A 26710-nucleotide genomic window follows, 5' to 3' on the forward strand; every position below is an offset into this window, starting at 1 on the left:
ATCTTATAATTCTGACTTTCTCAGAATTGTGAGGAAATACCAGAATTGTCAGATGTAAATTCAAATTCTAATTCATTTTTTTTGTATTAGTTAATAAATACAACTGTGCATTGTTAGCTCATGTAAGCTCAGGTCCATTAAATAATATGAAGATTAATAAATGTTTCAGGAGTATTGTTAGTTGGAGTTAACTGATCAAACCACGAACAAATGAGACGTATAAACATGCTCTAACAATCTTTCTATGATTTCTCCTGCTGTTCTCCAGGGTTTCTGTTTCTTCCCGGTGGGCTCATGCTCCTGATCTAGGGTGGGGGGGCATCGCCCCGTTCTGCCATGAAAGGCTACACCCCCCAGCGCACCCGTTACCTGTCCGACTGCGAGCCGCCCCGTTCTCCCAGTCCCCGGGCCGCCTCCACCCTGTCCCACGCCCCGTTTCTCCTCCCAGCAGCCATGGAGCATTACGGAGCCCTGGACACACAGCACTTCTCCCCGTCGCCCGACTGCCTGATGCCCCTCAGCAGCCAGCTGTCCTCCAGCAGCACCTTCCCCAGAATCCACTACAGCTCACACTTCGATCAGGGCGACTTCGGCCCCGCGACCGACAGCATCGGGGGAATCAGCACCGGGACGCTGGGGACGTCTATGTCTATGGGAATGGGTCTCGGAGTGGGACGGACCGCCGTGATCACCAGCGGATCTGCAACTATATCAGGTAAGAAACACAGAGCTGTCTGGAGAAACCTTCATATAAAGTTAGCTGTCTCCTAAAATCAATCAATCAAACAAATAAATAAATTACAAAAATCTATATGACTCATGCATGTCATATGAAATCATTTAATAAAATAAGTTCGTTCTCAAATTTAATTTATGACTTTCAAACTTTGCACTTTGTCAGATATTTTACTTGAATTGAGAGTGATGTCAAACCTGCATACCACATTCTTCTTTTTGAAAAATTATTAAGCATGAAAGTTTTTTTTATGGCACCAAGTTAAATAATTCTGTAAAGTTAGGGCTCTTACAGTGTAATATGTTAAAAAATATATGCTGACTTGGAAGGGGTTATTTCTTTGTGTCTGACATCCATGTTAAAAGAAGGATTGTGACAAGTGATGTTGATTGACACACATCTAGTCAATTTTTTTTGGGCATAACATACCTCAACCAGATGGTAGAGATGGCTCAATCAGCTTGGGTCAAGTTAGGTACTCCTCATAATAAAATATAGTGTCTCAAAATGTGCTCAACCATTTGGTCGAGCAGGCAGTTAAAGGGTTAACACTAAGCATGCAAGTTATTCAGATCAGGTAATGGTAAAAAAGCAGTCTGAAGTCTCTGGGTATATTTGTAGCAATAGCCAACAATGCATTGTATGAGTCAAAATTATATATTTTTCTTTTATGCTAAAAATCATTAGGATATTAAATAAAGATCATGTTTCATGAAGATATTTTGTAAATTTCCAGTTAATTTTTTTTTAAAGCTAAATAGCAACTGGATAAAAACGTCATGCATTCTGAATCTTTTTCTGTTTGACCCTCCTTTAGGGGCAGGAAAGATGAACCGGTTGCCGCCTAACCTCCTGGACCAGTTCGAGAAACAGCTGCCAGGTCAACATGACGGCTTCAGCACATTACAGTTTCATCGCAGCACTGCGGTGACGACCACCAAACAGCAGCAACAACAGCGGACCGACAGTCCGGGAAAAATACGCTACTTTGTTCACTCCGTTCAGAAACTGTTCGCTAAATCCCAGTCGCTGGAAAACTCTGCCATGAAGGGAAACATGAACGGCCGCAACAGCAGATCGTCGAGCAGTAATGACAAACACCATCGAAGCAAAAGCAAAGACCGGGCGAAGAGCGAAGGAACGGCCAAACGGAGGCCTCGATCCAATATGTCTGGATACTGGAGTTCTGACGATTTGGACAGTGATATTAGTAACTATAGGAACCCGATGGCCATGATGACTTTGGGTCGTCAAGCGGTGGGATCCGGACCGGGGCCGGGCGGACAGGTGGCGTCCAGGTACCTCATGCAGGGCTACAGCACCATTAGCGAGCACACGCTCAAATCCCCAAAGAGTAACAGTGACCTGAAGCACCAGGGGCTCCCTGCACTCCCAGGACCTGGAGGCGGTGGGGGGGTTGGAGGAGGCCAAGGGCCGATGTTTGACGGGAACTTTGGTAAAGGGGGACCCTGGTCCACACTTACGTTAGGACCCACCAGACAGGTGTGCCAGAAGGGCTCGGCCACACTGGATCGCACCCTGCTGAAGTCCAAATCTGTCCAGCAGGATCTGGGGTGCCACTTCCTGCAGGTGCGTGGGAGGGTGAGTGCATGGATTAAACACAGTCATTGTGTACTGTATTGCTGTGGTGGAAGTGTGGTCCATTTGAGGTGTAGACGTATGCAGATGATCTACTCATCCACTCTAGAAAGCTTCATCTTTGTGTCTGTGCTATATTTAGTTTTATGACCGGTAAAAATGTCTTTTGTACTCTTTTAAACCTATGTTGCAACTCTTGTTGCAGTCTCCGCTATTTGTGACCCAGGAGCACAAAACCCATCATAAGTCTAAAGTCACTTTTTTATGCCAAAAATTATTATGCTATTAAGTAAAGATCATGTTTCATTAAGATATTTTGTGAATTTCCTACTGTCAATATATAAAAACCTAATTTCTTTACTAGTAATATGCATGACTAAGTACTTAATTTGGACAACTTTAAAGGCGATCTCAGTATTAATTTTAGTGTTGCCATCTTTTTGAACAACCGACTAAAGCAAAATCAATTCAGTGCACATTTGTGACCTGCATGTACAAAGTGTGCATGGATAAAAAAAATCGTATGGTGCACGTACAGTATGCAAGTACTATACTGGTGATGAAATTAGAATCTCACGAACTTTACACAGACCCTAACATACGCGTAAAAACCAAAGGATACTACGCCTTAAAATATACTGCAGTTTCTAGACAAATTCTTAAGACCTCGATATACTGACAGCACAGTTCTTTTTCGTTCTTCGTTCATTAATAAAAAGAAGTTTCAGTGCTTAAGATAAATATGTAAATATGTGTTTTTTACTTTAGCTTCAATAACAAAAATAAGAGAGTTGAGAGCGGTGTGAAAACAGCAGTTAAGAAAGCATTATGGTCATTGTTGTGGGTGTTTGCACGAGTGCTGCAATTCGGCTCTCCAGTAAAGTCACATCATGTTTTTTTTTTATGTAGCACTTTATACAATAGATTGACTCAAAGAAAACTGTTTTATAATAATAAACATGAAAAAAACTGTCTGTTTTGCTTTCAAATAGAATTTTACGGTGGTGGCCAACATTGTTAGAACACCTGAGAGATCAAAAAGAAAAAAACATTGACCTTATTTTCCTCCAAAACATGTTCGTGAAACATGCAGATGTGTTTGATCATCTGATCACAACAAATATCAGATGAAGTAAATCGTATCCATTTTTTATACACTTTTAACTTCAATATTTGGTATGTCCACCTTTTGCAGCAATTACAGCATTACAATTTACACAATTACAATGTATACATGAAATCACACATTATATGCCACATTATGTTGTTTATTAGGGACTAAATATGTTTATTAGGGACTAAATCTGAAATGAGAAGACAAAAATAGACCAATAACACGACCATCAAGTACAGAAGGGTAGGTGATTGGATGTACATAATACACAGAAGAAAATGTTTCTTCTTTTCTAATATTTCTGTCTTGTTTTTCATTACAGATATCTAGAAAAAAAATGTGCGAAGATATTTAAGACTTAATAAGCAAGATGACAAGATATTAAGTCCCGTTCTCTGATGTAAACATGTTTCCATTTGAATTTAGTTTATATTTCTGATCCCACTGGAAGATTTTTGTTCTTGATTTAAGCACGAACTCATTTATGTTTGATGGAGTTTTCAGAAGTCATGTGTTGCCGTGTCATTTTACTTGTGTCTCACTTGCAATGTTTGTACTAGCCATTTTTTCTACTTGTTTTTTTCTGATGTTTGTGCAGATGCCGTCCACCGGCGACTGGACAGGGACTCTGGGCCGAAGCGGGCCCATGGGTGAGATCCCCTGTAGACGGATGCGTAGCGGCAGTTACGTCAAAGCCATGGGCGATCTTGAGGATAGCGACGACTCTGACGGGAGTCCCAAACCCTCGCCAAAAAGCGCCGCACGGAGGCAAAGCTACCTACGCGCAACACAGCAATCACTAAGTGACCAGTTCCCCTCAAGAAAGTAAGTCAACACGTATAATTTATACATGCACATATTTTATTTCTGTTCATTATTAAAACAAACCTCTATATGCACAACCGCAGTGATCTGTTTCTGTGCAGAAGGCTGGACATGCATTAGAGTACAAACACAGAAACACTCACTGGTGGTCTGTCACGACGCCAGAGACCCAATCTGAGGTGTGAGCTCTGTTATTGCATGTTTATCGGTGTTGATTCTCTCTCATACATGCATCAGAATCCAGCTGTGCTTGTTCATCTGCTAGATTAAGCACAGCTGGTCTTTCTCCCCTGCATATCCTGAACCTCACACCAGCTTTCTGACACTCAAATGTAAAGAAAACACATTGTATACTCTTGAACAGTTTCTATTTTGCCGAGTTTGTGGACATGAAATGTGCATTTGTATTATCCATCAATTGTGATTTCTTTTTCAACAGGTATCTTGTACAGCTCAGATCAGATTGTGTTACATAATTGCAAAAACACACATACAAAAAAGGTTGTTTTTTGCATCCAATTTGTTGTTCTTTTAAATGTGCATCTAAATCAAATCTGACGTCATCAATGATCTTTAGTTAAAAAGTATTTGTTACATTTGTTGTGCTGCCTTTTGTTTATGCTGATTTAAATGAAATGATTGTGTCTGGTCAGAACGAATCTCATTACTTTATGACCATGCAGTATTATATTCGCAAAACTAAATATTTTACTACTACATTATTTATGAATGCACTTTCAGTTTTCTTTTATTTTATTTTATGTGCTTTATGTTTTTTATGTTATCATTTATTTTTATTATTTTTTTTTTCAGTTTTATTCATTTTAGAAGTTAAACATATTAATTTAAGTTAGTTGACAATTCCATATTTCTAACAATGCTTCTTTAACAATAATAAAATGCTAAACCACCCTACAAACATGCCTGATTTTTTTTTTTTTTTTTTTTTTTTTTTTTTTGTTTCGTATATTATTCTTTTGGTTTTGTGAAGAAATATGGCATGGACATATTTTCTTCAGATTGACCCTAACACTTTCCTCTCCTAACCCTGATTGTTTAGACTATATTCACAATGCTATACGAGCTTATTGCTTACTGAACACAGTGCAGTATACACTTTTTTCTGATTCATATTTTTATTAATAGAAAATTACATTTTTAATTTTAATTAAACCTAAAAAAAATAAACACAATACTGAGAATATTGTTGTCACATTATGGTACATGTGAGTAGCATGTCATTGAATTTTGTGTGAATTAAAAAAGAGATTTTTAAAAATCACTGCTGCTTCAGAACATATCTGGGGATCTGGAGGCTCTCTGGTCCCCGCTCCACAGCATCAGCACCCTGCAGCAGATCGGACGCTCTGTCAGGTCAGTGCAGTGAGGAGACCGGCCGTCTATCAGCTCCTCACTGACCGCACGAAGGAGTCGTCGCACCAGCGCTGCTTTCATCAGCTCCTCTCAAACTAGGAGTGCTGACTGAAAATCGGTTTAGTATTGGCCATGAAACAGTTCTCCTACTCTGAGATGTTTAGTCTGAGGTGGTTTTCTCCATACAGCACAGATCTGATGTTTGGGTTTTGCTTGCATTGCACCATTGCAGACAAGTGGTTTGTGATTGGAGAGAGAGAGAGAGAGAGAGAGAGAGAGAGAGAGAGAGAGAGAGAGAGAGAGAGAGAGAGAGCATCCTCAGCGCTTGTAATTCTCTCCCTAACTGCTATGAGAGCTCTGATTGGACGCTGAATGGAAACGGTACTTTGCTGATTGGTCATTAGCTGTGCTGCTTCAGTCTGATTGGATAGTCAAACTGTTTGAGGAGATTGTGTTTTTCATTTTAGAGCAACAATTTTCAGATGTTTCCTAATAAGTGAACGTTTCTTCAGTAGTTTTGTTGCAACTTTACCATTTCCATTTGCTTTTTGTGCAGTAGACCAGGGGTTTTCAATCTTACAGATGCCATGGACCCCCCAGATAATATCCATATGAAAGGGCATAAAGTTTTTTATTCGAAGACTCAATTTATACAGTGAAAAATTAATATCATCAAAAAAAAATTCTCATTATAGTGCTGTACACGTATTATTTATTTATTTACTTTATTCATTTTAATGTAATTTTTGTTTATTTCATCAAATCAAATTTTTATTTTATCTTATTTCTATTTATTTATTGTAATCTTTTTATTCTTGAATGTATATTTTTATATTTAATTTTTTTTTAAATCTTTTTATTATTTATTTTTACACTGTTTTCTATTTTTATTTAATATTTTACCATTTTATTTTTAATGTGTTTACTTATTTTTATTTATTTTTCTGTGTTTTATTAATTGTATTAATTAAAATAAATTGTAAAAAATCATAATGTATTTTTTTTATCTTGCATTTGTTTATCATATTTATTTTTTTACACTTTTTTTAATACCATAAACATTTCCACTGACCCCCAGCCCTCCCTTGTGGTTTGAAAACCCCTGCAGTAGCCTATAGAGCGCTTGAGCTGCTTGTGGCCTTTCTCTCATCTCTCGCCTCTTCTCTTCTCTTCTCTCTGTGACCCCTGTCCCCGTCCTGTCCTCAGCTGTCTTCCTTCTCTGCGAGAGTTCTCTGGGAATCGGAGTCTGGATAACCTGGACTGCATCGGAGGCAGCTCTCCGTTCCCAATCTGGGATGATGATGACTTCAGTCAGGGCTGCAGCACGCTGGGACGCAGCAGCTGCATCAGTCAGGTCAGACTTTTGAGATCATTACAGGACACGGCCGGCAGATGAGGATGAAGATGCATTATATGCTTTGAACATAATGACATAGTCTTTTTAATAAATAACTAAAGAAATGGGCTGATGTATCCGTGTATCACTCATGACCTTTGAGATTATACATGGTCCATTAAAGCTCACAGAGCTTAGGGAAATGCATCAGCTCAGAGACAAATTGGTTATTAAATTGACATGCTTTGCTCAGTTTGCACATTTCCTGTATGAATGCATTAATGCAGTTTTATCATAATTATGTATTTATCCTTGTTTTGATAGTATTTGAATGCCCTTCCACACTGCGCAGTAAAACTTTATCCCAAAATGCAATGCACAAGACTTTCCTTTTCCAGTGTGACAAATGAACCTGAAGTGATTACAGCTTTTTTCTCTTTTTTTGACTCATTATTTGATCAAAAAGCCAGTTGTTGAAAGATTTTTTACCAACAATCAATAATTATGCAAACTACCAGGGCTGCATTTATTTGATGGTAAATACAGTAAAAACTGTAAAATTGTGAAATATTAATACAATTTAAATTAACTGTTTTCTATGTAAATATATGACAAAATCTAATTTATTCGTGTGATCAAATCTGACTTTTCAGAATCATTACTCCAGTCTTCAGTGATCCTTCAGAGAGTTATTAATATGAATAAGAAGTAAATTTTATTTAAAATACATGTAAAAGTTAAGTTTTTCATAACATTCAAAATGTCTTTACTGTCATATGTCACTTTATTGTAACAATTTAATGCATACTTGCTGAATAATAGTTTTAATTTATTTTTCTTTTGAAAGGTAGTGCATCACAGTTTCTATAAAGATATCGAGCAGCACAACTGTGTTCAACATTGATAATAATCAGAAATGTTTCTTGAGCAGTAAATCAGTATATTAGAATGATTTCTGAAGATCATGTGACACAAGACTGGAGGAATGATGCTGAAAAGCACAGACATTAATTACATTTTTGATCAAATAAGTGCAGCTTTGCTGAGCAGAAGAGACTTAATATAATAATAATCTTAATTATTCCAGTCTTTTGGCAGCTTGTGTGTATATAGTGCATAGTGCTCAGTATTCAGGTAATGTCATTCTGAAGGCAGCCATGCAGCCGTCACTGTTCTTTCTCAATCATGTCAGTCCACATCAGTGTCACTGTGTCAGCAGGTGCGAGACATGGAGCTGAGCCATCATTATGGAGACGAGCTGGAGGACATGCATCCTCGCTCCCGCTGCAGCGATCCTCCTGACATGCCCATGCCCACATGCTTCCGCTCACGCAGCCATAGTTACCTTCGTGCCATTCAGGCCGGCTGTTCTCAAGACGACGACACGGCCTCGATGGATTCTGATTCACCGCCGCCCACGACCACAACGACCGTACGCACCTACAGCAACAGCACCGGTGAGTACAGACCAGCAGAGCCAGTCTGACCAGTGCTCAGAGAATAAAGAGAAGTGTGTTTCTGCCAGAAAAACATTTACAAAAGAAATGCATATCAGGATTTGATGGCGTTGCTCATTATACTGTACAAAAAGAGCTTGTTTTCCATGTTTACAATTAAAATAAATGAGTCATGCTGTTGATCTAATGACACAAAATAGGCTGAAGTGCAATAAAGTTCAAAAGCAATTCTAAAGTTAATATTTTAAGCATTTTTATTTTTATTATTTACAAGACTGGTATTTATAGATGTAGGGAACTAATTCCTTTTGACTTAAGTAAATGTGTCTAATATTAATTTCTAGATACACACAGACACAAAAATAAATATATATATATATATATATATAAAAAAAGTCATTGCTGTTGCCCAGAATAAAGGTAACACTGAACACACGCCTTTTGTGACAATGTGTTGACTTGTTTTCATGGTTTTATTATGAATATTATAAATATTATTATTTATTTATTTTCCTTTTACTAGAAACATTGTTTTCCTTGACTCCCTTGACTTATACTTTATAATTATGTTTTATAATAATAATAATTATTATTATTATTAGCTTTTTTTTTTTACTCATGCACAATTATATATTCAAATATTTATACATTTTAGTTTATACATTTAAGTTTTTTTTTTTTTTTTTTTTTCTGCAAATAATTTGACCAAACAGGAGTATTTTTTCTTTGCAAATTCCTGCATATCCTACTTAAGAAGAGAGAGAGAGAGAGAGAGAGACCCGCCCCCTCTCCATTTCATTCACTACTATCCTCAGAAGGGGCGGGCCCTAGTGTTTGCGTCACACACTCACGCGGGGCGGATCTATCGGTCTGTTATCCAATCGCTTGTACGCAGAACAGTGACTGACAGCTCGTTTGTCCAGTAACGATTCCCGACGCGTTGTTTCCTTCAACAATACTCCGCTGCATGTCACGAAGGCGTTTCCACACGGCTCTTTCTTTCCGCGACGTGGACGCTCTTCTGATGATGATGATGATGGTGATGATGTTGCGTTAATATAAATCTCAGTATATGAGCGAAACAGCGACGAGTTGAGCATCGTTTCCAGCGCGAGAGCAGGTGAGAATCAGATACAGCTGTTCACGTGATGCGGACCGACAATCACGCACATTTATGATTTATATACTCACACACGTGTGGATTTTGCTTTAGAATTGTGTTCTTTAAGGTGGCAAACGTCTTTTTAAAAGATATTTCATGTCCAGTGATTGTATCGATTGGCTATAATAATAATAATTGTTATTACTTACAAAATTAATCATAATACTTTATTGCGAAGGTTTATAATGATTAGTGTCTGAGTTGTTATTATACAGGCTAATTAAGTTTTTTTTTTTTTTAAGACAATTTATGTATGACTCACACTTATGCACGCTCATTCACACACACACACTCACACACACACCCTATAAATGCAGTGCAATGCTCCAAAGACAGTTTCAGTTTCCAAAGGGAAGGACCATCTTTAATGGGACTTGACCTCCCTGTCAGACAGGAGCATTCACTGTGTTTATGATTACAACATGAAGAGGTTTGACATTACACACACCGCTCATGTTAAAGGTGTGACTTTGCATTTAATTGTTGTGCACCATTCTGAAACCGGTTCATTCATCTGATAACAGGCCTTAGAGAAAATTACAGGTTGTGTATTATAGACACAGTCTGACGGAGAGAGGCTTCTGTCATTGTATGCACTCTTCTATTTCTTTCAGATTTCTGTGGTGTCTGGCTCTTGTATAATGTTTTGTATTGTGCTTCCGGAAGAGCTGTATTAAGCGACAAAAGACATAAAGAGTGAGTTTTCGTCAGTGCAGTGGGTTGGATAAATAGTCGGCCAACTCCCAAGATGTTAGCACTGAAGCATAATAACATTTCATCGGTTTTTTTTCTTCCATAATGACCAAGAAGCATATTTTTCCTGAATCGTGGCATGGAGCTTAACATGTTATGGCACTGGTCCAGGTCCATGTTTTGAAATCCGAAGTGTTTCATTCATGGGAATCGATAGATAAGGATGAGATTCCCACAAGGCTTTTCTAACATTCAGCTTCCAAGACTTTTTCCTCCACTTACAGGCCATTTTTAATGGATCTGCTCAATTATTTAACCTTCTCCTTCTAAGCTCAAAGCTCTTGTGTTGGAGAACTTCATGCAGCATTAATGTCATACTGAATGAATTAATGTTTCTGTAGATTTGATTTCTGAAGCTGCAATTCCAGGTAGTAATCTTTGTGTTAAAGTCAACATGAAATCAAACCCTGTTGACTTTAAGCAGACAAAAGCACATTCTCTCCTGCTTGATCTGATTGTTTATGACTTCAAACCGGTGGATGTGATCTCCTCTCATGGCTTTGTTTGCATGGCTGCTGTTGCTATAGTCCTTCTCTTTGGGGTTTTACAGCATTTAAACATCAGCAGTGTTTAGAAGAAGCTGACGCATGATGCTTCCTTGGAAAGTGTCTCAAGAAATGTTGGGAGGAAAATAAGCTCATTTTAAGGAGTAGTTCACCACAAGATCATCCTCATGAAACTGCTGTTTTCTGTGCCTTATGAAGAGGGAAAAATCTTCCCAGCAGCTTTTGTAAGATAACACCAGAAAACCACCTTTTAGTTCTTAGATGAACCAAACCAGTTCATCCAAATATATCCTTCATCATTTACTCACCCTCAAGTTTTTCCAAACCCGAATGAGTTTCTTTCTTCTGATAAACATAAAAGACGACATTTTGTTGATATCTTGCAATGGAAGTCAACAAGGAAATGCATACGGTTTTGAATCAACATGAGTGTGATTAAATGTGATTACATTTTTATTTTGGGGAGAACTGTCTCTTTAACCTCTCATAATCTTTTACGTGTTCTAGTAAAAGTCGATTAGGTTTTGAAGGCGTTTCTGAGGTGAGGAACACACACCTAGATGAAGTATCACCAGCAGAAAAGCCTGTAATTAGGGCTTTTATTAGTTATACAACCTTCATCACACCCAGAATTAGTGAACTAACTAGCACACACGGTGTCCTAGAACATAAAATGCCAAAATAGTGTGAGATTTCTCAGGTCAGAAGGTTTGGGATTTTACTCGTTTACTTCAGTAACCTCAAGGAGGTTATAAACGCTTTATGAAATAGATTTAGATCACAGAAAGCGGGATGAATCATTTTATTAGCTCACATTCTTGCCTGGATTATGGGAATGAATGCATTTAATGTGTGTTGGGTTTACCAAGCTAACTCTTCAATACAAGGGTCTGTAGCTTTGCTGTTATTGTGTCAAGACTTTCGCATGCATTGTCAAATATCTCACATCGCATCTGTTTTATCACGCATTATGCCAAATGACATCTTAACCGTGCTAAATGTTCTAATGGTTTTTGTTGGTCATGGGAAAGTTTCAATAGTTTGCACATTTCCCACACTAAAGGCCAAATCCACATACTGAGCCAATCCTCACAGATTCCAGCGGCGCTCCGATTTAAAGCTCATATTCCACTCGAGTAAGCAACTAAAACAATGTCCCTGATTGTTTTTACATCAGCTGCAGTTATTACCTTTATTATACACAAAGCTTCCTATGTCTGTCTGTCTTACAGGATTTGTGTTGTTTGCTGCGGTATTACTAGTCAGGATTATTTCCAAAGAAAAAAAAGCATCTAGAATATTCAGCAGTACATAACAAGCTCATTTGGAGAGATCGTTTTGAGGAAAAGATGTCATAACGCATTACGGATTAAAGACCACGTTTGATCTAGTTTCATTGTACAGCGAAAGAAAATAATGGAAGTGAACTGAGCGAAATCACCGTTTAAAGTCTATCTGATGTGGCATTTAGCTTGCCTCGAACAAACCTCAGAAGTATTAGAAGCTGTAGAGGTTATTAATGCCAATATGATGCATTAGCAGTGGATGCTTATTAGCACAATACATCTGCCATATTGGAAAGGTCAAGATCCATGAACATGAATTAATAGCAACAGGCAGCACAGTCCCGTGCATCAGATTTTCATAAGATTTGCTTTGTCATAACAAGCAGTTCTGCATATTGAAAACTCATGCAAAATCAAACGAGAGTTGGTGAAACGCTTTAGTAAAATAATAAGGTGAAACCTTTGACATCATAACCAAACTAAGCATCGTTATGAGGTCACATGACAGCAATAGTCTCGGTCTAGACCTGGATTGTGATTGACAGCACGTGTGTCACAGACATGAGCGGAATGTTGGCGTGATGATGTCACAGTGGTGTTTTGTCCTCTGGCGCCATGCAACAGTAAAGGGGGTCGCACACCGGACGAGAAGCGCAGCGCCGCGTCGCGTCGCGCCACGTCTTTAAAATTCGAACACATTATTCTCTATGTGAGTACACACACCGGCGGCGCCATTCGGCGTCTGTCCGCGGCGCCCAGCTACGACTCAGAACGCTGTTCAAATTTCTGCCGCGCCACAGAGCGCCATCCGCATAGTTTTATATTAAAAAACTCAGATGTTATAAACTGAAACTGAAATTAAAGTACAGCACACTTGTTTCATTCAAATAAAACATTACAAAGTGTTTGGTTACGTTTTCAGCAGCACAGTTGCCTAGACAACAGATACAACAAAACAATAACAGACTTATTATAATAACACAGATTCTTTTCATTAATTAACGTTAAAAACTCAGCTTTTATCAATTAAAATCATATATTTAAAATAAATAATATAAAATAATAGATGAAGTTAAAACTCTCCCATCTTGCTGCGAAATTGAGCTCACGCATTTAGAATGTGCGCGTCCAGTGTGCGATACCTCGAGTTGTCCTACATGTGGCGCGACGCGACGCGGCGCGTCTCGTCCGGTGTGCGACCGCCTTAAGAATCACTTCTGAATCACACACTGATACTGGCCTTATCTGATTCACACTGCCTTCACTTTCACAGGATTTATGTAATTACAAGATGACTAACATGAGCTGTTCACATCCTCAGACTCATTTCTATGGCAATGTTCATCATAATACTGAAATGAGTCATGTGTGGCTTTAATTGATGACATCGAAACACTTAATGTCTCATTAATACAAGTCTTTATGCTAAAATACTAGAAGACATGCATCAGATGATTGGCTCAACATTTATTTATATACATACGTAAACTCTGTCTCTCTGTCTGTCTGCATGTATTTTTTTGCATTTAAACATTATCATGATAAGTAAGCACATTTTCCAAAATAACTAAAAACAAACATTATTAATGCACTCAGATATTTTACTTTAAACTTTTTTTAATTGTCATTATTCTCAATGTTTATTGTTTTTATATTCTCATAAACATAATATAGTATTTTTACGTAATGCAAAATAAAATTTCTGTAATTTCAAAATAGTGCGTATTTATTGTGCTTTTACACTTGAAATATGACTTGAGCTGCATTTTCGTAAAAGCATTTGAGACAAGTTTGACAAAGATTTATTTATTTTATGAAACTTTGATATAACACAGCATAAAAGGATAATAATAATAATAAATTCGGCGAATTTACAAAACAAAAATGGGTTGCATTCAATTTATTTTAGCTACATTTAAATGAACAAATTTAGTTAACTAAATTTCAACAATTTTTTTTTGTTTTTGTTAAATGTAGCTAAAATAAGTAGCTACCACTTACCTTAAAATGAGTATAATTTCTTTTTTCAATGTAATGGCTAATGGGATCGATCTGCACATCGTAATGGAAAACTATCACCATAGAGAGCTTTCCATCCAAAGTTAAAAGTGATTTCTACTTAATGTTCTTAAGGAAACTGGTGCTTTGCTTCTAGAATAAGGTTTTGAGTTGGGTTTCGCACAAAGAACCGGTCTTTAACAAGACCCTCTCCGCTTTAGAGTTGTTCAGCGAGTTATTATCATTCCCTCATGGCTCAGTAAATGTCTTGTTTCATTCACAATGCATTTCATTCGCATAAGCAAGCCTCTGCTCTTCAGAAACCCGGGATTTCTAGGCCACAGGCGATCTAGGATGCTGACACAGACATTTCAGCAGCTGCTCCAAACAGAGGCGTAAAAATACACCAGCTGCATCTAATGCAGATTTCATAAAGACCCTCTTACTGTTGAATTCCAGCGAATGAAACCTTTCTGAATTGCTCTTTCAGACAGTTTGCGAAGGCGCAGATGTGAATACTGAAGAGAACGAAGGATTAATGTGATCATGGCCACACCTGAATAATAAAGTCAGACTGGAAGGCTCACACACACCACACCAGTGTTGATTCAGCACAGTCTCTTCACTATAAAAGATGTGCATTCAAGGAATCCAGCTCTTGTAGATTAAGGCATGCAAACAGATATTTGTTGGTGGCCTTTAGCTAGTCATGTTACAGTCCTGCCTTAATCACAAACACACATACCAATCATTGTTTGCAGTAGATATCTCCACCTGACGATTTATAAATATGAGATGTATGTTGAGAGAACACATCTGTCATTTGCTTTTTGGTTTTCTAAATTAAAATTAGTGTGTGGCAAAATGTTGTATGTTGAAGTGCAGATCCATGCACGCTGTAACAGCTGATATTACCCACGATCCATTGCACATAGGACGAGGATTCAATTAGAACTACAAACACAAATAAAAAGTTTTAAGAACTACAAATATGGCAGATATGTGAGGCCAATGGTTAAACAACATGTAACTAACAGAAGCAGACAGTTGTTTTAGAGGGAGCGTGTGCTATTTTGATTAGAGATTCTTTAGAAGAACTTGCCATAAGATGATGCATCTCTAAATTTATCCCCTTTAGCGCAGTAAATAAGCTGAGCTCAGCAATCGATTAGCCAACCACCTTCCCCTTCAAACATTCAGGAACTGATGCTGACTCGTCCGTTTCTACATGAATGCACGCGTGTAAATCAGCTTTTGTCCGTCTGTTTGCGAATGTCTTTGAGAGTTTGCGCTGGGCTTATGAGCTGTCGTGAGAGATCATTTAACATGTACAGCTCAATTAATGTGACTCTGGAGCACAAAAGCAGCCTTTAGTCTCTGGGGTATATTTGTAGAAAGCCAAAAAAACATTGTATGGGTCAAAATTATCGATTTTTCTTTTATGCCAAAAATCATTAGGATATTAAGTAAAGATTATGTTCCATGAAGATATTTAGAAAAAAAATTCCTCCTGTAAATATATTATAACAAAAACTTTTACTTTTAATATGCATTGCTAAAAACTTCATTTGGACATCTTTAAAGAGGATTTTCTCAGTATTTAGATTTTTTTGCACCCTCAGATTCCAGATTTTCAAATAGTTGTATCTCGGACAAATATTGTCCTCCTTAAAAAACAACACAGCAATGGAAAGCTTAATTGTTCAGCTTTCAGATTATGTATAAATCTTAATAAAGCTTTTGAGGTCCAGGGTCACAAATGTGTTTGGAGTCTCAGTATGGCTTTTGTCATTTTAAGAAAGGAACGTTTTTAAGAATATTATGTTTGATCTTCTGATCATCATATTTTGAGTGTGAAACATACACACAGCTCTGACGCTCAGATTTACGACACACACAGGATTCCTGTGGCCTTGTTATGTTTGCCATCATTTCCGTCTGCCAACTCCACCCTGTGAACTCACACTGAGACACACACACACACACACACACACACCGGGGTTACAGTATTGGGCAAAATATTATCTTTCTCTTCTCTGCAGTTCTCCTCTTGTTCAGTTTGCCTCCGAATCTAGTTATCAGATAAACCTTCTATTGTATATTACGAATATTATTGGCAGATTGCTTTTGTTTCTCGTTTGTAAGTCACTTTGGAGAAATGCATCTGCTTAGTGCATGATGTAAATGAAGTCCACTTTATTTGTGATCCTCGAGCAGAAAAGCAGTCCTAAGTCTCTGGCGTATATTTGTAACAATAGCCAAAAAAACGTTTTCGATTTTTATGCCAAAACATATTAGGATATTAAGTAAAGATCATGTTCCATAAAATATATTTATACATTTCCTACCATAAATATATCGAAACTAATTTTTATTTCTAATATGCATTGCTAAGAATTTATTTGGACAACTCAAAAGATGATTTTTATACACCCTCAGACTCCAGATTTTCAAATAGTTGCATCTCAGCCAAATATTGTCCTCCTAACAAACCACACATCAATGGAAAACGTATTTATTCAGTTTTCAGATGATGTATAAATCTAAATTTAACTCTGGTTTTGTTCTCCAGGATCTTATTTCTGTCTCTGTCTCAATTTAAATCCAGTAACCCATTAAAAACTGCTAATACAATCAATTCTGTGAACAAATAAAAGAATGAGGTCAAACACTCGTATGCACTAAAATGCAGCAGGATCTGTGTGTCAGATATTTAGTGTGTTTGTGAATCTTTCTGATATCTGATGCAGTGACATTCAGAGATTTTAGCGTGGCTTTGGAATCCAGATACATTTCGGGACCGCTGTGGGGCTGGAAAACAACTGTGTTGTTGGAAAGAAAGGTCGCTCGCAGGCTGTGTTGACGTCAGAGTCACTGCCATCATAAACACACACACACACACGGTCACATGTTCACGCTGAGAGCTGTGAGGACCAGACCAGACTGCAGCTGAGAATTAGTGCTAGTTGTTAATAGTATAGAATTATTATTATTGTTGTTATTTTTGTATTTTGTTATTTTGCAGATCTGTGTGTTTGAGTCTGCTTTAATAATTTCTCTCTCTCTCTCTCTCTCTCTCTCTCATATATATATATATATATATATATATATATACTCTTATTTGTATTTTAATGTATATTTATTCATTTACAGTGAATTTAAATATATTTGTAATCTTTACTATTGTTTGCACTGTTGAATAATTATTGAACCTTTACAGCAGCAAAGTTTTCATTTTGAAGCAATAAATGCTTAGCATCAGAATAAATTTGTTACCATTTATTTAAAAGAAAATAAAAAAATAGTGTCTTTATATTAGGATTGTAGTTGTTTTTAAGAGGTACATGCATATTTTGTATTAATTGTTGTAGGCTTACTATCATTTAGTTATTGTGTCAAACAGGGTTGTGCATATCAATTATGGAAAAATAAATGTAAAATTCTATTCATATGTGTATTCTGACAATTAATTTGAATTTATTATAATTTTATATGTATAAATTGTTTTAGTAACACTTAATAGTACTAGAGCCAAAACATGAACCTTTTTTTCTAAATTCATTTTGAAGCATCAATATTAATTTGTGAAAATTTACAACAATTTTAAATTCATATTTATTCATTTTACATATTAAATCATTATTACGTTAAGGAAATATTATTTAAATTATAATAATAATAATAATATATACTTTGATCAGTGATATATAAAGATATAATATTTAGATATATATATATTTTTTGTTATATTAAGAGATAACATGTATAGTATATGTTAAGATATATTAAGCTGTATAAGAGGAATATATTCATTATGTATCTATGTTATATATTCATCGCTGTAGTCTAATTATTATTTAGTTATTTTAAAGTTAAACAGGGCTGGGTTGTGCATATAAACTATGGGAAAAATAGTCTCACTGTCTCCAGATATAAGTACCGCTGTGTGTGTGTGTGTGTGTGTGTGTGTGTGTGTGTGTGTGTGTACTTGCATACATTCAAACATACGTCACGCAAATATCAAAGTGATTTCATGTCTTCATACTAAGTTTGAATGGCGTGTCAGATGTCTCATCATCACTCTAATATTTAATGTTTTTTGCAGTCTCCACATGCATGACCTCCTGTAAGAGGGTGGCTCCGCCTCCTGTTCCCCCCCGCACCACCTCCAAACCCTTCATCTCCGTCACCGTGCAGAGCAGCACAGAGTCCGCGCAGGACTGCTACCCCGACCGCAAGAGCGAGGTCAACAGCCAATCAGGACGCAGCAACTCCTCCGAAAGCCTCGACAGCCTGCCCAAAGGGTCACGACCCCCTGTAGCGCCGCCCCGTGAGCCCCAGATCCCGGCCGCTGTGGTCATCTCTCCCAACCCGCTCCGAGAGTCCCATCATGAGCAGGTGAAGGGGGAGGCACTCCCTGCGGACGAACCCCCTGTAGACCCCGTCCCGAGACGGAAACTCTCCTCCATTGGGATTCAAGTGAGTTTATTGAGCTCAGATTCTCACACACTTGAGTGGATTATAGAGTTGCACACCTTCTATAAAGGGGTCATATGACTAGGGTTGGGCATCATTGGAATTCAATCGATTCTGATTCTTATTGATTCCCAAAACATATTTTATTGGATTGTACTGTTTTTAATGTAAATAGAAAACGGTTTTATTCAGAGACTGTCATGGAAATGGTGTTAAAGAGTGAATGAATAAATATCAATTACCAGTTTCCATTCCTATATGGGTAATAAAATAAATATATAAATAATTAGATACATTTTGATGTTTATTCTGTGCCTCTCACTCGAGATATAGTTTAATTACTGGATGAGTCAGTGTTTTTGAATAAATCTCTTAAATTAATGATTCAAAGACAAAAAACACCTAAAAAAAAAAAACACATGAACACACACACAGGAATTTATATTTTAATTCTGCAACAAGTCTCTGATTCATGACCTTAAAGGGATGGTTCACCCAAAAAGGAAAATTATGTCATTAATAACTCACCCTCATGTATTAATGACATAATTTTAATATTTGGGTGAACTATCCCTTTAAGTTTTGTGAAGGAGGGTCACTGCTAGGAAGCTTTTTAGCTGTGTTAATGATCAGTATGCACAACAGTGACTGTGAAATAAGATATATTTTAGATATGGAAATGACAAATTCATTTTCTTCCTGACCTGACCACAACCACTGTCCTTTTTTGGAAAATTAAAACATGGTCACCCTACATGAAGTAAATCATGCGTGCACAAAACTACTACAATGGTACCTCTATGTTTCACAGACACACCGGGGCAATTAATGTTGGGTTGCTTTGCTTGTTTAGATAATGTAAACACTTAAAAGCATACTCATATATCTTAAAACATCTGGTTACATGAGCCTTAGCTCTTTACAATAAAATCCACTCAAAAGTTAATATCAGATCATTTAAGAATACCGTAAAGGATGTACCGAATATTCTTCAATTTCATGCAAAACAGAAATACAGCAAATAGAATATCAGATCGCTGTCATATGGCCACAATAAATGAAAAAATAAGCTTTTATGCATGGTTGTGTTTGACACATTAAAACTGTAACAATGTATCTTACAAGATAACACAATGTATCCTCGGTCTCTCTTGAAATGTGTCCCCACATTAAGTCCTTGTGTTTGAGGGTATTGGACCTGGAAAGAGCTTGAAAGAGCCTTGAATGTGAAGTTAATCAAGGTGTGGGAACCCTGATGAAACCGTATCACATGACCCCTTTAAGTTGGGCGCTCATATTTCACTGCTGTTTGTAGGTCGACTGCATTCAGGAAATCCAGGCTAAAGTAGAGACGCCACCGCTGGCCAGATTCCAGTCGATCGGAGTTCAAGTGGAGGACGGCTGGACGTGAGTTTGTAACTTCCTGTTTCTCACTCACTGTATGATAAACCTGGTCTCAGAAACTGAACTCAGCTGCAAACAGACACTTTCAGCAGCCTTGGCTTGGTACTGGAAGTATTTTTCCTCATTCAGTTTTTGTATAATCTTTACAGAAGATTTATTAATAAAGATAGTCTTAAACCAAACCAACCAGCTATGTTTAAAAAAAAATCAGAACAAAAACTGTGTAAGACTATAGGGAAACAATGGCATACCGTTATTGTAATAACAATGCAATTATTATATAGATATGTACATATCAGTAACATTTTTGTTTATTTTTTACAAGAAAATATACTTTTATTCACCAAGGAAGCATAAAATTGACAAAGTACAGTAAAGGCATTTATTATTAAATTATTATAAATACAATAATAATAAAATTATACAAAAGTTTTCTATTTCAAATAAATGTTGTTATTTTGAACTTGCTATTCTTCAAAAAATCCTGAAAGAAATGCATCTCGGTTTCCACAGAAATGTTAAACAAATGGTTTTCAGCCAGCTTTGTTTGTTTTTTTAAATCTAAAAAACTTTTTTTACAATTTAAATTATTTTGAAAAATATTTAAATAATATTTTCATAACAGCATTTTTCATTGTTACATTTAATTACATTATCGAAAACATTAGTTTAATCATTTTAATTATTTCTTTGTCAAGTTAAAAAGTATTATATTAATAAATGAATTAATTCCTCAAAATTTTAAGTGGCATTCTTAGTGTAGTAGACTGATAGCATTAGAGAATCAACTCTTTTAAAGGAAGACTCTGTCTTTAAGTTTGTCTTATTGTATCTGATGTCAAACACAAATCTGCATGCAGTCTCTGGCCTGTGAAGATGCTTGAATCCCGAGGCGAGCTGTACTCGCTAGATAGGGCATATATGTTCATGCTTAGGCTCAAATATAGCCTAGTTTCTTCTGTTTAGTGCAGCGTTAAACAGAATCTAATGGGAGACTGTGTGTAGTTAGAAGCGTAATTGATTACATCATTTGACTTATGACTCTCTCTCTCTCTCTCTCTGTGTGTGTGTGTGTGTGTGTGTGTGTGTTAGTTGCAGCCGCTCCAGTAGTATGGCCTCTAGGCAAGAGACGGACTCAGACACACAAGACCTCTCGCTCACATCCCTTACATTCCCTTCTAACTCCAAACACACCGAGAAGAAAGTCATGGTCAACAGTGCCAGCCAATCGGTGGACTCGCCTCAGCAGCTCTCCCTTGACAACGGTAACCATGAAAATGATGTGGCGGTGACGACCAGCGGCCCCTCCCGACAGATCCTGACCAATCGCTCGACCACACAGAGCAGCTCCTCGTCCTTCTCCGAGAGTCTGGATCCGGCCCTTGACCCGTCCTCCCTCCCGCCGCCCGACCCCTGGCTGGAGAGCGGGAACGGGACGGGGAACGGAGGCCCCGCCCACCCATTGACAGGGGCCACAGGAGCCACAACATGCCGGCGGGACGGTCACTGGTTCCTGAAGCTCCTGCAGGCCGAGACGGGTCGGATGGAGGGATGGTGCAGTCAGATGGAGAAAGAGACCAGCGAGCACCAGCTCTCAGAAGAGGGTAAGACCGCATCTCTGGTCCTTGGTGTGTTCTGGTGGACTAGAGATTGTAGGGTGGCCCTCCGAAATCTAAAGACCCTGAATGGTCTCATATATGTGACCCTGGACCATAAAACCAGTCATAATGGTCATTTTTATGAAAGTGAGAGTTATACATCATCTGAATAAATAAGCTTTCCATTGATGTATGGTTTGTTAGGAAAACAATATTTGGCTGAGATATAACTATTTGAATATCTGGAATCTGAGGGAGCAAAAAAGTCTCTTCTGCTCAGCAAGGCTGCATTTATTGTAAAGTAAAAAATACATGCCTGATTCAAGAAGAGGGTCTCAAAAATGGCCAACAAATATTATTTGACAAACTTGTTAATTTTAAGTTAAATTGTAATTTGTTGGTATAATGTCTGCTAGAATGTAAAAAAAAAGTTCAGTGTTAAGTAAATACTTTAAAATGTAGTTTTGAAATAGATTTTATTTAAAGCAAGACAAAACAGTAAAAAGCACATTTTGGCTATTTAATTTATGCAGTCGTGAAAAACATTGGCAACATCGTCTCAGGTTATGAATGTAACCATGGTTGCCTGAGTAGGGAACGAGACACTGCGTCCTCTATGGGTTGCTATGGGGAACACCTTGTCGTGACCCGTGTCTGAAGCATACATTGAAAAAACACTAACGAGTTGGCCGGCGACAGCCCCTGATGTCACTACCGGTGCGACTATAAACAGGCACCGGGAGAACACGTCATTCTCTTCTTCATCTAAAGCTTGCTTCTGAATCATGGCAGGGAGCTAGAGGACGCAGTATCTCGTTCCCTACTCCGGGAACCATGATTAAATTCGTAACCTGAGACGTTCCCTTTCAAGGGAACTTCGAACTGCGTCCTCTAGGGGTCACTAATGGGAACAGTATACCCACGAATCATGGCGAGCACTAAGTACCAACTCTAACATTTCCATGGGAGTTGCCCCTGGGAAATTAGATGGCTGTCCGTGACATTATCCATTACGGCCAAAGGCCTGGGCTACATACCCAACTGACCTGTTAGGGCCTCGACCCGGGGTACAGCTCAAGGATACCTTTAGAGGGATACGGCCAAGAGCATAGCATTTTATACTAAGTCTTGCCTTTCACACTGGGGCTACCGCTTGCTCTTGCATAAGCTCGCTGAAGGATCCCTAGTAGCAACACCCTGTTTAGATGAGTATCCAAGATGAACAGGGATTTACCAACTCAAGAAAGGGCACGAAGCAGTCGAGCGAAGCCCTAACCATATAGGATTTTTAGAAAGAACGCAGAGTACTAGCGTGCAAACTTACCACAGTGTGGATTTAAGAAAGTGCACAATGACTTCACGTGCACACTTACAAAAACATGGATTTTAAATACTGTTCTAAAGGGGCACTCTCTTGGCACTCTGATAGACCCTTACCGTACAGGATTTCAGAAAGTGTGCAGAGTCTTGCGTGCACACTTACCACTTACGTGGATTTTAGAAAGAGCGCAGAGTGTTCGACATGCACATTCACCACAATATGGTTTTCAGAAAGTACACAGAGCTTAGCGTGAAAGAGCTTAATGCCAACGAGTGTTTAGTAACACTGTGATTGAGGACTGCAAAGAAAAATCACACACATAACCTCCAGCAATTTTATATATATATAAGTATATATAGAATGTATCATACTCACCCAACCTGGTTCCCACTCTGGAGCCCTGGTCAAGAGGAGACCGTAATGCAGGAAGTTCCCACCTAACCTCTGTCAGATGGGCAGATGTAAAACGCCATAAGGGATACTCAAGTGTCAATCTGATCCAGACGAAAGTGATAACGCCTTGTCTGGATCAATTCCCTTTGCCTATCTTCCTTTGAAGGGAGGTGTTTGGGGGAGGAGCACGAGCTGCGACACCAGCCTTCTTTGCTAGTCTCTGATCCTCAGACCGAGAAGGACCAGGACCCCTATGACCCACTTTTTTTTTTAAGGCGGAGTGCAGCATAAACTAAAGGAAATTTCCCGTCAGATCCTTTACATGTTCTCACTGCAACACAACGTGCAGCTTGCATTCTGCTCCCGCAGGAGTTAAACACGCTCCACCCACACTAGATTACCATAGAAATCAAAGGCGAGACGAGGCGAACACACTCAGGCAAATGCTGCTACAAACTTTGGTAAATAGTGAGATACTCGCATCCCCTCTGAGTCTCGCGAATGCATCACAATGAGCACATCCAACTCTCTCGAGCACTGAACGCTTGCGCTTGCTCTTCACTACACACACACACACACACACCACAGTATGCGAGCCATGTGAACTGCAGGTATCCGAGCAAAGCCTCTGGCGAGAATCATGCACTCCTAGATGCTGTACGCTTCAAACTAAACAGTCAATGAAGACGAAGAAGTGAATGACGTGTTCTCCCGGCGCCTATTTATAGTCGCACTGGTAGTGACGTCAGGGGCTGTTGCCGGCCAACTCGATGGTGTTTTTTAAACTGTATGCTTCAGACACAGGTTACGACGAGGTGATTCCCATAGCGACCCCTAGAGGACACAGTTCAAAGTTAGAAGGGAAACATGGGGGGGGGGGGGGGGGGCGGCTTGAAAACCTGTATTCAGCCTTCTGCCCAGTGCTTTATTTTGTTCAGCTTTGACCAGGATGCACCGAAATGAAAATTCTTGGTAGAAGAACATACAAAATATTGTATTATATTAATATTCAACTATAGTAATAATATTAATGCATATAATTTTTTTAAAATAAAAATTAAGCTAAAATTAAAAAGGAAAACTGAATGTATTAATATATTAAGTATTAGATAAAAAACCAAAGACTTAAGTCTTATAAAAATAAGTCTGTTATAGTCATTAGTTAGACCTTTTGAAGTGGTACACAGCCTTTGATTTCTCTTAATGAATGAAACAAAGTGCCTCATTAATTAGGTTAATTACATGTGCTCTGAGCAGCTCTAGGGTTTCTATCAATCTTCACAGTCTCTGTTTGTCTGTTAATACACCTGGTTCAGTTCATTAGTTTTCCTCAGCTCTTTCTGCCAAAACACTTACAGATCTCTCTCTCTCTATCTCTCTCTGTCTCTCTCTCTCTCTCTCTCTCTCTGTGTCTGTAGTTTTGGGGAAGGTCCGTATTGCGGTGGGCTGCGCTCAGCTCCTCATGTCCCAAAAGTTCCAGCAGTTCAGAGGCTTGTGTGAACAAAACCTGGTAGGTCAATCACAGCAGTTCAGTCTGTTTTTGTACATCAACTCAAATACAGCATCTGCTCTGATTATAGTTCAGCATTAGTTCTCAAATCAGCTTCTCAGGATCCGAGCTGCACATTTATCAGCAGAAGATCTTGAGTTGTCGCCCCCTTCTGGACAACTGAATATAAACTTGTGTGAAATACTACTCCATATTGAATAGATATTTGTTTCCCTGTCTGTTCAGAATGTGAACGCCAACCCCAGACCCACGGCTCAAGATCTGGCCGGGTTTTGGGATCTTCTTCAGCTCTCGATAGAAGACATCAGCCTCAAGTTTGACGAGCTTTATCATCTCAAATCAAACGAGTGGAAGCTGGAAGGAGACTCACCGGTGAAGCAGGTACAAACACAGCTAATGAAATATATGTAGAAATAAATGGCATGCAGATGATACATTTTCATGTGCAAAGTGTAAATATACAAGACATTCACACTCAGAACAGTGCTGGTTTAGTATTATTTATAGTATTTGTTAGTATTTAGAAATAACTTTTATTTTTATAGTTTAATGTTTTTAATATACCTATTTAGCAAAAATTCATTTTTATTTTAATTTTAGTAATTATTATAATACATCAACTTAAACTACTATTTCAGTAACAGTTTAATTTTAATTTGTTTTAGTCATTATGTCCAGTGCTTGACATTTTTTTTTTATACAGATATATTTCTTTTTAGCTTTAATTTACATTTACAGTCAAAATTTTGGAATCATTAAGATTTTTTTATGTTTTTGAAGGACATCTCTTCACCAAGGCTGCATTTATTTGACTGAAAATGCAGTAACGATAATTGAAGTGTTATTGTGGAAGGTCATTGCTGTTAAAAGAATGCTTTTCTACTGTAATGTATTTTCAAATGTAATGTTTTGCGATGATCAAAGCATCATTCCTCCAGTCTTCATTGTCACATGACCCTTCAGAAATCATTCTAATATACTGATTTACTGTGTGAATATTATAAATTTTTATTGCTGCTCAGTTATTAATTATATATATATATATATATTTTTTTTTTTTTATCAATGTTGGAAAAAGTTTTTGCTGCATGGAAACTGTGATGCATTTTATTTTTTAGGATACTTTGATGAATAGAAAGTCCAAAAAAAACAGCATTTCTTTTAGATATATATTTTTTAAACTGTCTATTTTGGTCACTTTAACCCATCCTTGCGGAATTAATGTTTTTTTTTTTTTTTTTTACTACTAATTTTAATATTTTTAAAATAACTTCTTTTCAGTTAGTTGCCAAGTTTAAGTTGAAGTTTTGCTTCTAATGTTTATTAGGGATGCACCGATATGAAAATGTTGTCTGATACCGATAATCTTTTTTAAAATATATATTTTTTTTTTTTTTTTTGAAAGCCGATAACCGATATGTTGGCCGATAAATCTATATTCAAATTTTTATAAACTTTTTGAGAGCCTGATTAAAAAAAGTTTTCATTAATAGCAACATCCCACACACTTCAACATAAGCAGACTAGTTTGAACATTATATATTTTAAAAATTTGTAAAATTCATCATAAAAGTCTTACAAAAAAATAACATTATGCATAAATAATGCAAACAATTCATCTTAAGTCAACTGTTTCTGAAGGAAATAATGCATTATTTCTCACCCTTAAGATATCAGCCAAATTGTCTTATCATGGCGATACCGATAACAGAAAAATGTTGTAATTATCGTTCGACACCGATATGCTGGCCGATATATCGTGCATCCCTAATGTTTATATTTGATTTTCTTTCAGCTTTATTTCCGTTACCAAAAGTTATTCTGAATATTTTTTGTTTTAGTGAACAGTAGGGGTGTAACGG

General features: G+C 37.6%; 1 protein-coding gene across 3 annotated transcripts in view; it reads left to right on the plus strand.

Annotated features, from left to right (window-relative positions):
* The window catches only part of dlgap4b (discs, large (Drosophila) homolog-associated protein 4b), a 97210-nt gene that overhangs the window by 68417 nt on the left and 2083 nt on the right, over positions 1-26710 (plus strand). Inside the window, exons 3-13 of one of the 3 annotated variants that reach the window (XM_026255966.1) lie at positions 269-715; positions 1554-2338; positions 4048-4274; positions 6855-7002; positions 8204-8441; positions 18252-18625; positions 19938-20029; positions 21119-21630; positions 24757-24848; positions 25074-25229; positions 25629-25859. In XM_026255966.1, the coding sequence (XP_026111751.1) occupies positions 337-715; positions 1554-2338; positions 4048-4274; positions 6855-7002; positions 8204-8441; positions 18252-18625; positions 19938-20029; positions 21119-21630; positions 24757-24848; positions 25074-25229; positions 25629-25664 (3039 nt within the window). In that variant the 5' untranslated portion in view covers positions 269-336 and the 3' untranslated portion in view covers positions 25665-25859. Of the gene's footprint in view, positions 1-268; positions 716-1553; positions 2339-4047; positions 4275-6854; positions 7003-8203; positions 8442-18251; positions 18626-19937; positions 20030-21118; positions 21631-24756; positions 24849-25073; positions 25230-25628; positions 25860-26710 lie in introns of those variants that run through there. The other 2 variants (XM_026255958.1, XM_026255965.1) reach the window with 2 other exon arrangements.

Source organism: Carassius auratus, chromosome 6 (genome assembly GCF_003368295.1).
Source record: "Carassius auratus strain Wakin chromosome 6, ASM336829v1, whole genome shotgun sequence".
Taxonomy (NCBI): Eukaryota; Metazoa; Chordata; class Actinopteri; order Cypriniformes; family Cyprinidae; genus Carassius; species Carassius auratus.